Consider the following 12,463-nt stretch of genomic DNA (forward strand, 5'->3'; position numbering starts at 1 on the left):
GGCTATCTAGCTACCAGCTGGCTTGTGGTATATGTTCTGTGACTTGGGTGCCGTTTGGTGACAGAGTCGAGATTATTTAAAATATTATTATAATATTATTTTTTAATATTATTATTATTATTTTAAAATTTTAAAAAATTAAATTATTTATTATATTTTATGTAAAAATTTAAAAAAATTATAATAAAAATATAAAATAAAATAAAATAAAATACTTCGTATATTCAAACCAGATCTTAATATAATATATATAGCATGGCCTGCGATTGTTTGGACGAAAATACAAGGTAATGTACGTCCAACGTTGCTGTACGAAGGTTTCAATTTCACTTGGAAATAATCTCGTATGCAAAGCCGGCCTGATTAACATAAATCTCCAGCTTTTAAAATGAAGTTCTTGGATTCAAAACTCACTCTTCTCAAATTTATTAAAAAAATAATCTCAGATAATCTGAGCCGCAAACAAAGATTTTTTTTTTAAATAAATAAACTTGTATTCTAACGTGTTACATATATAATAAATCAAATTTGGTTTGACATTGTTGAAACTCAAGGCTAGTTTGTTTTTAGAGATGAGATGAGTTGACATTAAAATTAAAAAATTAAATAAAATATTATTAAAATATATTTTTTAATATTATTATTATTTTAAGATTTAAAAAAATTAAATTTTTTATTTTATTTTATATAAATATTTAAAAAAATTATAATAATAAAATAAGATAAAATGAAATATTTTTAAAAATACCTTAATTGACAGGCATATAATACAATTAAAGCGTGGCAATGCATTGCGTACGGCGGTGATCTGCAACATTATGGAGCAATTAAAATATTATTCTATATAAAAGGGAATTGTACGTAATTCTTTTTTTTTTTAATTAACGAACTCAAACCTAATAATAAGTTATCAGAATCTAGGAGCGGGCGGCTGTTTTAACACATCCTCATCATCTACTTGCATACCAATTAATATTTTATTATTCTAATATTTACATTTATATATATTTATAATTAGATAGAATGAATGAATCAATCAAATATTGTAATTTTCACCCCCAGCCCATGCATGCAGACAGTTAATTATACGTTTAGGTATCGGCCATCGAAATCATCAAACCTCATCATCAGAATCTTCGGCCGGCTGTTTTATTTAACGCATCCTCTTCTACTGTACTTGCGTCAGTGATCCACAATATATCCCCAAAATATAATTATAAATAAAGAACAATTAATCTTGCACTAACTTTGAGGATGTGCCACCTAGCCCCACATATAAGTTACATGGATAAATATTCTGGTATAGAGAAATTATATTTATAGTCATTGAGTATATAAACGTTACGTAATTTATTTGAAAAAATGAATAAATATGAGATTAACAAGAAAAAAAAAAATTAATCTTTTAATAGTAAATCTTATTTTTTTTCAAAACGATTGCGTAGTATTAGTGTATTCCATGATTATATGTAACATTACTCTTTATGAATAGAATAAAAAAATCCCAAATTGACGCGTGGTATGCTTGGGAAAGAAAACCGAATTATCCAAATTTTGGGGTTACTAATTACCATCCCATTAAAAGACCAAAAAAAAAAAATTTAAGACTGTCAACTTACAATATAAGGAAAGAAGCCAATTATATGGTTTGAGAGAGTTTCTTATGATCTTGTCCAGCTGGAAGGAAGTAATCATTTTCATGCAGCTACCATACAGAACTAGATTCTTTTGTTGTTGCATTCTCAATTCAATTACTTATTTCTATCAAGAGGGGGAGATAATGGAAAGAAAAATGATAGTTGTAATTGTGAGTGTGTAAATAGTATACAATCACTTTAAAAAAATTGAATAAATACGGAACTTATATGAAAAGAAATTATTTTTTTAATAGTGAACCTACTCTTTTTCAAAATGACTATAAGGCGTTTATGCACTCCACGACTATATAGCATTACTCTGTCCCATTTGTTCTAGCAGTAACACGTGACAGGCTTGGGATACATGTGGTTGCAAATTGAACCTTTTAAATGTTTCTTTAAAACAATTGTACATACAACCAAAGAAAATAAGTACGTTTTATTCGTTAGCATTGATCAAAGTTATATCTAGATTAAGAGAAGTGTTAAGTTCACAAAGAGATATCACAAAAGCAAAATTTACAAACTGTTGTAGCTAAACGTAATATGTTAGATTTTTTTTACAATAAAAAGAGTTTCACAATTTGATGTTCACAACAAATTACATCAGGTTGTGAACTTCAATTTTATGAAATCTCTTTGTGGACCAAACAGTTTTTCTTGAATTGAGAGAGTGAGGGAGAGGGAGAGGGAGAGGGAGAGAGCTGTTTAGGCTTACAATCACATCATTTCACGATGTGGTAATTGGTAATTCAATAGGACAATCTATTCTGAACCACCCTTTCCCTTGCATTTTTTTTTTCAGAGGAAGGGGGTAAAATTAAATCAAAAGGGTAGTTTTAACATAAAGACAAATGCAATGGGTAACATCCATTGCAGCCAAAATTATCGACCTCACAAGACTAGGAAAACCCGATGCGTTCTCTAGCCGGCAGGGACAACATTTTCAAGTAATAACTCCAAGTCTTTCAATCTACATGGATAGTTTGTAACCTATGTAAGCCGTCTGCAGGTGAAATAACCAAACAATTTCAACTATATATAAATGAAATACCATACCTGACATCACTCAAATCAGGATAGATGGCAATTGCATCTTTGAAATCCTACTTTAAATGAAAAAGAAAGAAAAAACGAGTGAGTCATGATCTCGAGAAACAACTATCTCGCTATCAATCTCCAGCATATGTAGAATATCATGGCTGTAATTTTCTTTGCTTAAGAGCTAAAGAGGGAAAGGTCCGACCTGGTCAGCTGTTGAAGATGTGTAGGTAATCACACACGACATTCCAGCTCTTGTTGCTGCCTGCAAATATAGTTTTTTACTTCAGGGTTTATCATGGTTCAATGTGTAATGCCCAAATAAGAGATAAAAGGAACAGTAACTCAAAAATTGGGGGTTCACTGTTCTCCGAGGTTTTAACTGTTCTTTCAATGCTAATGAAGGTTTGTACCTGTTGAGGCACGCCACTTATTAGTTAAAAGCTTTTAGATTGGATGTTCTAACATCATCAGAGAACAAGCCATGCTCTTGTATTTGTTTTGGTTTCAATTGGATCATTGACTCTGTTTGTTTTGATTTTGGTGTCAATTGAGCCTGGACATAAGAGGGAGTGTAAAGGAATCCCGCATCAATAGCCTGTGTTTGGTTATGGGTATATGTACTTGTTGGCCATATTGACCCTCTAGCCTTAATCTTTGGATTGGATGCTCTAAAACTGTATACTACTCATTCCAAGCAGATAAAAGTAACTGATTATTACAAATCACAAGATCTACCTGTAGTCCAATAATGCTATCCTCCACTACCAAACAATCTTGAGGTGAAATGCCTAGCCTCTGCAAGGTATCAATTTACAGTTATGGCACGATATGTTCCAAGCAATAGAAAGCAGAATCGCGAAAATTACCTTGGAAGCTGTCAGATAAATCGATGGATCAGGCTTCTTTTCCTTCACATCATCACCTGCAAGCCATTAAATTTAATATTATCAAATCTATATAAATGGACTAGAATTGTAAACAAATAGAAATCAAAGGGAAATTGGCTTGCTTTGCTGATAGACTTGAACAAACAGAAAGAAGTGACAAAATTTTGAAGACAGGTGCAGAATAACTAACAATAACACAAAGTGAACAACAAAAGTGTGAATGAGTTCCAAGTGCTTTACATGGATGCTCTTATGCACATGTGTCACATGCATACGAGGATGAATTATACAGACATTCAACAAGTCTCTCAGGTATAATATGCCCAAAATACATTGAATATTCCATTTCAAAAGTGGACAACATACCCGCAAGGAAGCAATCAAGACTTTGAAACCGCTCCTATGATAAGGAAAACACAAGAGAGATGAATACCATGTTTCTGAAACAGAAAAGTACAAACTATAGCAAGACATAAATTCTAAAGAAACAACTTACAATTCCTATAAGGCTTTCGAGACAGAGTATAACAGAACTTTTAGTTGCTGCAGAGCAAACAGCTAATTTTCTACCCTACAACAACAGTGAGCAGAAAAGAAGGTATCACTATGAATTAGCACAGAAGTTGCTCATACTGAAGACAAAGCAAATGCAAAAGAACAAATCTAGAATACATGGACCAAGAAATTAAACCTATGCGTAAAATGAGAACAGATGATCTTGGAACCCAATTACAGATCATCAAGAAAATGCAAATGCATCGAGTTCAATATAACGTGCAAACACAATTGCATTTAGATGGTAAATTTATCTTACAGCAGCCCTGGCCTCATCCATCAATCTCAAAACCCCAGGTCTTGGTTCGACCTAAAGAAAAAAATATCAGTATGTATTTCTAGTTGCCCATCAGCTTAGATAATAAAACGAGAACAAGAAGAAAATTAGAGTACAAGAAACGTAAAATATCGCCTTACAGTTCCAGATTTGATTATTTCTTTGTACCTTTCAGTCTTCCAATCCTACACAACCATAAAAGGATCAAATATGGCATCAGCCTGAACTTCAAGTGAATCTATACAACGTATGAAACTGTTAACTTATTTACCAGTTATTTGTTGTATGTTTGTAGATGAACTGAAATTCAATGGATAATTTCAGACTCTAGAGCTTCTATGTTATATACTATACTTCTCGAAAGAGAGAAGACCAAATTCCGTTGACAATGTATAAACGCTTTGGAATGAGTTGCCACCTCATGAAGAATGATTCTGAACTTGAGGCATCCAATTTTACTTCGAAATCCATTTCTATAAGTCCACTTCGTGGTAATAAATACACCATTCAGGAATCTCTAGTTCTTCTTGAACTACAAGGCTTATTCTCCATTCAAGGTTAATGGGAAATAAGAGTAATATAATAAGTACACACGTTCTCACTATAATTTTTATTCAGAACAAAGAAATAAATCGAGAATAAAGTTTTTCGGAAGGTTTAATTGCCAAGCCATTGATATTTACTCAACTAAGGCAACAGCAACTCTAAGATTCATCGATTCAACTTCTTACTTCATTTTAACTCGTATTTCTTTTCCCACAATTTGAGGCATACTTCAAGATCATTTAATAGCTTCTCTCATTCTCAATATAAAAGCTCATGCATTTAGTATCTTCACTTTTTCTCAGCAGCCAAACAAGTAATAGAGTAATTAAAAAAAGAGAGAGAAAGAAGATACCTGAAGAGTATCGACCAACTTGGCTCGGTCCTCATCCGCCTCTGGAGGCTTCTCGAGTATCGTCGACGATGGCCACCCGTTCTCCCCAAAGTACCTTCACAATCCCATACCCCAAACCAATCAACCAAACAAAAAAACCGAAATATTGTAAAATATATATTAGAGAGAGAGAGAGAGAAAGAGAGAGAGAAGGTAGAGACCATCGCATTTTGGGCTTGCCGCCTCCGATGCGGTTCTGGAGGTCGTCGTAGAAGTCGGAGTCCCAATAGAGAGGCAGTTGTGATTGAGAGGAAGAAGGGCAGCGAACATTGAAGTGAGCGAAGGCGTCATTGTAGGCCTGGCGGTGCAAATGCTCGGACTCAAGTATCACGCCGTCGCAGTCGAATACCAGAGCGTGGAGACGATTAGAAGTGGATGATGCCGAAGCCGAAACCGAGACCGAGAGCGGTTTCTCGAAGGGGAAACATTGACGGAGGGTTCGAAACCGAAGAGTAGTGACATGGAAGAGAGGATTAGGAGGAAGAAAGCTAGGGGCAGAAGAAGAAGGGGAAGAGGGGGAGAGAGTGGTGCGGGAGTGCATTATCATGCACGCCATGGCTGTGTGGCCTTGGGGCACTGCCTCTACTTTTAACGGATTTAACGTCCTTAATTATAGACCTTTAAATATTGGGTTACTCGATCTATATGTATATTCTTTTTGAGTTTTATTTGAATTGGATATTTTTAAAAATCAAAGTTGGTGTCAGTCACTATACGCTATTAATATTATTGATATCGTACGATTTAATTTATAATATTTAAATTTATAATTTTTTTTTTACAAATTAAATTCTATCACATCCACAATATAGAATCTACATCCTACATAGTACATACCGATTTAATAATAGAACTTTTCTATTTTAATATCCGGTGAGAATTAAGTTCATTATAATATTTAACTAACTTTGTCACGAATTTAGCTGTGAAGGCATATATTTGCTATAATCTATGAGTTAAATTTGCAAGCTGAATTTTAGTTCTCGAAAACTGATAAAGAATAAAAGGAAAACTGATAAAAAAAAAAACGAAACAAGAAAAAGAAATGGAAGATATACAAGGGCTTTAAAATCACTCCATCTCCACTGGGGTCAGTTTGGAACTTGAACTGAGTTCAGTTTAATTTTAATCTGAATCTAATATTTAAACATTTAACTCTTAAATTATTAAATTTATCTCAATCCAAAACTTCTTTACACGTAAAGCAAACAACTTTTTTCAACTCAAACCCTCTTTACACGCGGAATCGACAATATTTTTCAACTTTTCATAAATACATCTAGGCTAGTTTGAATTCAGAGATGAGATGGTTTTAGATAAAAATTAAAAAAAATATTATTAGAATATTAATTTTTAATATTATTATTATTTTGATATTTGAAAATTTTGAATTAAGATTTGAAAGGGTTGAATTGTTTACTATATTTTGTATGAAAATTTGTGAAAGTTATAATGATAAGATAAGATGAAACATTTTATGAATCCAAACATGACCTAAACTCATCTTAACATCCAAACACATCTAAACTCATATTAGATGGGCCTCCACAAAACTCATTCTATCATTTTAACTTATTACTATTTATAAAAAAACCCAACTCATATTCACTCAACTAAATATTCAAATGGGACCTTAGTCATTAGGCTTAATGGATGGTATGGAGTTGGTTTGACTCATTATTGACACGATGAAAAGGGGATGAGACTCATTAACATTATTCTTTTGATCAATTTCTAATCCCTAGAGCAGAGGAAGCAACTTATTTTAAGTGTATGTAGGTCTCCATCACGGGCCTCTTTTTGTGTTTGGATGTTAAATTTAACTCAACTCATCTCAAACTAATCATTAATGAGAGGTACTACTTTTTCAACTTCATATAAAAAGGTAAACTCATTTCAACATACTTCATATATTTCAACCTAAAAATTAAACTTATCTCAATCTAAAAAAGTTAAACTCATCTCAATAGAACTCACAAAATACTATTATTTATATCTAATTCAACTCATATCAACATCCAAAAGTAGCCTTAACAGGTGCCTCAATGGATAAAAATGTGCTGCTATGATCATGTCATAATAAAGTGTGCTAATTAAAATATAACTCATTTTGATCCAATACTCATAAAAGAGTATGATTACCCCTTTAATTTAATTTAACTCAGTTTGATCCAATTAATCTAGAGGTATTATGAGAATCAAAGTAGAAATTGAATGTCAACATAAAAGTAATGCATTTTTCAAGATACCATTTAGGAAATCTTAAGATCAATAACATAGACGTAATTATGTTGGAGGTTAAAAAATATGAACCCCTCTTTCTAAACCAAAAACCCTCTTGCCTCTCTCCACAAAACAAATTGAACCCTCAGGGAAGGTTAGCTCTTCCCTCTCCTCCCTCTCCTCTAATCTCTATCTTTTTTCCTACTCTACTGTAACATAAAGCTAGTTTATTTTTTCTTTCTCTTCTATTTCCTTTCCTGAATTTTCTTTTGGGTGCGGCTATTCTGCAGTCCCAACTTGACCGCTGGGCATACCGCCCAGCGTAAAAAGTTTTTTTTTTTTTTTCATATTTTTTTAACATATTTAAATATATTTAAAAAATAAAAAAATACATCAATACATTTAAAATCACTTTCTTAATCACTAAATATTAAAAAAAAAATAACCACCGGTCAAATAAATGTGCCAAATAAAGTGAACAAAGTAGTGTTTTCTTTTTTTTTTTTGGGTAAAGTGGCACATGCAACCCCGTCAGAAGGTTTATTTGCTGTTGATCTACAACCTACTTGAGCAGTGTGCCAATCAAAGAAGCATACGAGCTACAAGCCCCTATCAAAGCTATGTGTGGGACTCACGCACCACCGCATCATGCATATAAACAGCATTCATTTTGCACCATTCGACTCGTGGACCTTTTATCTTGTAAAAACAACTTATACCACCGCTCCACCACCGATGTGCGCACATGCATCGGTACAATCTCATGTGTCACTTACGATCTTCCAGCGACCTTGTCTTTTGACTCTAGATATTAAGCTTTTACTAAAGGACGACATGAATGTAATAGAGTGAGAATCTCCAACAAAATCATCAAAATAGCTTGTAGTACTTCAGTTGGGCTGTGACCTTTGATCACAAGTAGAAGATTTGTTATATTTTAGCAAAAAGCATCAGATGGTTCCCTCCTTGGCAACCAATGAAGAAAGTCCCTAACCATTGGTCCATTGCACTTTAACATTGCAAGCTCTAATTTTGGGCAATTCACTCTTCCCTTGCCTCTATTTTAGTTGAATGAAAATTTAGTTATAAAAAAATTACGTTGGAGTTTGGAATATGCGCAGACAAAGCTCTCTCCGAGTCAAGTTGGAACAAGACCAGAGAGCTCAAACTAGATACGTCTATCTACCACTGACGATGCTGCTGGTGTTGGGAGATAATTAAGTAGAGCATTTATTTAACCACGTCACTAGAATGGAAAAGAAACCCATATCCCAAAAGTAAATTCCAACTGCACAGCGTCACGAATTTAGATGCAGAGGCATTTTTGTCAAACTGACAGGGATTGCTATGAAAATCAGACGATGGCAGAGGGTAGACCCTGAAATGGGTGATGGGCCATGTAAATCCCTAGATGATGATGAATCAAGAGGAAATGATAGCAACCAAAAATTTTGGATCTTTGGAGACACTGCACAAGACTGCAATATCAGAAAGCATTAAATTCCAGTAAACAAGCAATATCAACTCAAAAATGTCGATTTCTCTCTACTGAAGTTGCCTCAGTTCACCTACTTCCGATCAGTGAAAGCTTTTCTTTTCTTTTTTATTTTTTGGGGACACTGTCGTCGGAACTCTTTTCCGCTTCATGCTTTTCTCGATCAGCACGTGAATTTCACAAGTCATATGTCTTACCAACAGCTTAAGCCTTAGCATATCAGCTAATTTTATTTGGTTCAAATTAATTTGATTTTCTGAGACCTCTAAATTATGTTTGAAACTCAACAAATTTCATGGTCTTGTTGATACAAGACTCTTGTATTTTGCTTTGTTATTTCTTTGCTTAATGTTTGTGTGCTTTGTACTATTTTCCTACGAAATTAACGTCACTTGTTGCTTGGGAGAAGAGCTATATCAACTAAAAGATCCCCTTGCAAAGGTACTAGAGATGATAACAATTGATTAGGCAAGAAAAAAGAAGAACAATTGATGGCTTAACATACCGGAAGAACAGAAAGGAGCACAATATTTAATTCACATTCAGAAGGTCATGAGTTGCAATCTCTGTACATTGTATAAAATTTCAGTGTATACGGTTAATGCTGACACCATTAATGATATGTCCTATTTTTGAAAGGAAATTAATTTGGTGTTCCTCCTAAACAAAACTAAAAAAGTTCAAATAGCTAGGGAAAAAAAAAACAAAAGAGATGGGGATCAACGTACGACAGTTTACAAAACCTACAGTACTCCATTTTGTCATGAAACTTGCTTTGCAACTTTGGCTAGGGGTTGAAAATGTGGTCTTGGCAGCGGCATTTCCAACCCAAAGGCTTGTAATTCGTGTACTTGTTGCCTCGAGGTGATGCGTACTCAAAGAGCTTCATGGGAGCAGATTGGGCCAAACGACTCAAACCTGGCTGGACTGGGACGTTGCTTGGCATGGTGGGCACCTGAACCGCCATGCATGGGTGGCACTCGTTGCACTTGTTGTGGCAGCTCGGAGGGATCGATCCCAGCCTGCTTTTCTCCTCAACTAACAATCCCTAAACAGTAAACAGCACCCAATTCCATTCTAATCAAACAAATAAATGAGACCCATAAAACCACAACAGACAATCAGACAAAGCACCAACAATTTTAGCTCACCGGAGGAAAAGAACTTGGAGGCTGTTGTTGCTGATTTAAGCAAGAAGATGGTGAGAGAAGATACAGAAGCATAGCAAGTAATGTAATGGTGCAAAGAAGACATGAATTAATTGAATTCAACATCATGAATATCATGTCACCATGAAGTCATGGCCAACCATGCCAAAGAAACTCAAAGATGTGAAAAAGTGAGAGACAATAAAGACCCAGTTTTTAAGTCCCGTTGAAACTTCCTCTACCAGAAGCAAACCAGACTTCTGATGGAGTGAGATACAAGATTTGGTTAAATTGTTTTCATTTTTATTTTTTATTTTTTCTGATGGGTTTGAAAACAGAGAAGGAAGGGGAGGTGCATAAATTGGGGGGGTGCGGAGTGGGTGGTCTGACCAGAAGGGACACTGATAGAGGTACAGATTGCAGCAGAAATGAAAGGAACCGCACAGAAGAGCAAAGCCAATGGGGAGGATCCACGTCAGACTAGAGGACCCTTTGACACAGTTCAATTATATATAAACTACTGAGAGGCTCTCAGTCCTTAGCAGTATAGCTGGGTAGAAAGCGAAAGGATGATGCTATTTCTCAGTGCGGGGGTAAAATTATGGCTGAGGGTAGCAGTTAAAATTGAGTATTTAATATGGCAGGCTCGCTTTTTTTCAGTGCTCAGGATTCAGAACATTTTGGGTTTGACTGCGACTGATTCCTTTATAATAAAGTCAAAATTATTTTTATAGTTATTTTAGAACCGTGCTACAGCCCCCGCTCCCTCTCCGGCTCTCAGTCCCGCTCAGTGTAAAATGTAATATTTTTTTATTTTATTTTTTTATACATGTATTTTTTTAACACTATAAAATATTTTTTAAAAAAATAAAAAAATTATAATATCATTAAAAAATACTTACTTAATCATTAAGTAAAAAAAAATATATTAAAAAATAAAAAAAATGTAACGGAACCGGGAGTGGTGAGAGTAGCATTATTCTTTTATCAAAATAAGTAAATTAAACTTAAGAAAAATATAAGATCCCGCTGAATATTCCGTTCAAACATCCCGCTCTAATATTTTTTTTATTTTTTAGGTTTTTTTATGTATTGATTAAGAAAATATTATTTAATAATATTTTAATTTTAAAAAAAATATATTTAAAAATGTTAAAAAAATATGTGAAAAAAATATTTAAAAGTGTTTTTTTTATTTTTTTCACATCATTTTTTAACATTTTTAAATATTTAAAAAAAAATTTAATATTATTAAATAATATTTTTTAAACCAATACGTAAAAAAATATACTAAAAAAAAAAAAGAAAAAAATGGAGTGGGATGCTCCAACGGGACCCCTCATTATCCCTACTCCCTAGCATTGCCCATAAACTTATCTATAATTTTTTGGGTAATGCTAGGAACCTGCTGGGGGATCCGTTGATTTTTTCATTCACATTTTTTTTTATTTGTTTTGAATTTATTTTTTATGTAGTGATTAAGAAAATATTATTTAATAATATTATAAATTTTTTTCTTTTTTTTAAATATTTAAAAATGTTAAAAAATGATGTGAAAAAAAATATTTTAAAAAAATATTTAACACTTTTAAATATTTTAAAAAGAAATTCATAATATTATTAAACAACATTTTCTTCATCACAACATAAAAAAAACAAAAAACAAAAAAAAACACTCAGAACAAAGAAAAAAAAATTGGAAAAGAGAAAATGAGCGGGATCCCTCAATGGGACCCCTATCATTTTCCTAATTTTTTATCTTCTCCTAAAATGAGCGTTTGGAATACCATTTTCTCGTTTGGAATATTTTTTATTCCAAACGCTCATTTTAGAAGAAGATAAAAAATATTAACAAATAAAAAATAAAAATAAAAATTTCATATCATGCGTGGATTGTGAATAATAAACAGTGGTAGATCAGTAGAAAAACTCTTTTTTCATACTTCTTATTTGTGAAAGGTAAGTGCACTTATAATTATTTATAATTATTTTAAAACTTATTTTAAGTTAATTAATATAATTATGTCATTTCATTTAAAAAATAATTTTAATTTTCATGACTATAGACTTCTATAAAAACAATTAGGAAAATGATAGGGGTCCCACTGGGGGATCCCGCTCATTTTCCCATTTCCAATTTTTTTATTTGTTTTGATTTTTTTTTTATGTTGTGATTAAGAAAATGTTGTTTCATAATATTGTGAATTTTTTTCTTTTTAAAAAATATTTAAAAGTGTTAAATATTTTTTAAAAAATGTTT

The 12,463-nt window shown here is 32.9% G+C and overlaps 1 protein-coding gene across 1 annotated transcript; it reads right to left on the reverse strand.

The window, feature by feature from the left end:
* Positions 1-2,155: 2,155 nt before the first annotated feature.
* On the reverse strand, positions 2,156-5,942 carry LOC109022019 (haloacid dehalogenase-like hydrolase domain-containing protein At4g39970). Its single transcript, XM_019004791.2, has 11 exons — positions 5,499-5,942; positions 5,299-5,392; positions 4,541-4,585; positions 4,383-4,433; positions 4,065-4,139; positions 3,935-3,968; positions 3,548-3,603; positions 3,417-3,476; positions 2,884-2,943; positions 2,697-2,743; positions 2,156-2,610 (listed from the first exon to the last, which is right to left on the reverse strand). Exons 1-11 carry the CDS (start codon positions 5,891-5,893, stop codon positions 2,562-2,564), a joined length of 966 nt encoding a protein of 321 aa, XP_018860336.1. The 5' UTR covers positions 5,894-5,942; the 3' UTR covers positions 2,156-2,561.
* Between the last annotated feature and the right edge of the window lie 6,521 nt (positions 5,943-12,463).

Source organism: Juglans regia, chromosome 1 (assembly GCF_001411555.2).
Source record: "Juglans regia cultivar Chandler chromosome 1, Walnut 2.0, whole genome shotgun sequence".
NCBI classification, from domain to species: domain Eukaryota; kingdom Viridiplantae; phylum Streptophyta; class Magnoliopsida; order Fagales; family Juglandaceae; genus Juglans; species Juglans regia.

Coding starts and splice junctions, on each gene's coding strand:
- LOC109022019 (XM_019004791.2), bottom strand. CDS start 5,893: ATGGCGTGCATGATAATGCACTCCCGCACCACTCTCTCCCCCTCTTCC. Junction 4,140..4,382: donor TGGATGAGGCCAGGGCTGCT/GTAAGATAAATT, acceptor CTGTTGTTGTAG/GGTAGAAAATTAGCTGTTTG. Junction 3,477..3,547: donor TTTATCTGACAGCTTCCAAG/GTAATTTTCGCG, acceptor GATACCTTGCAG/AGGCTAGGCATTTCACCTCA.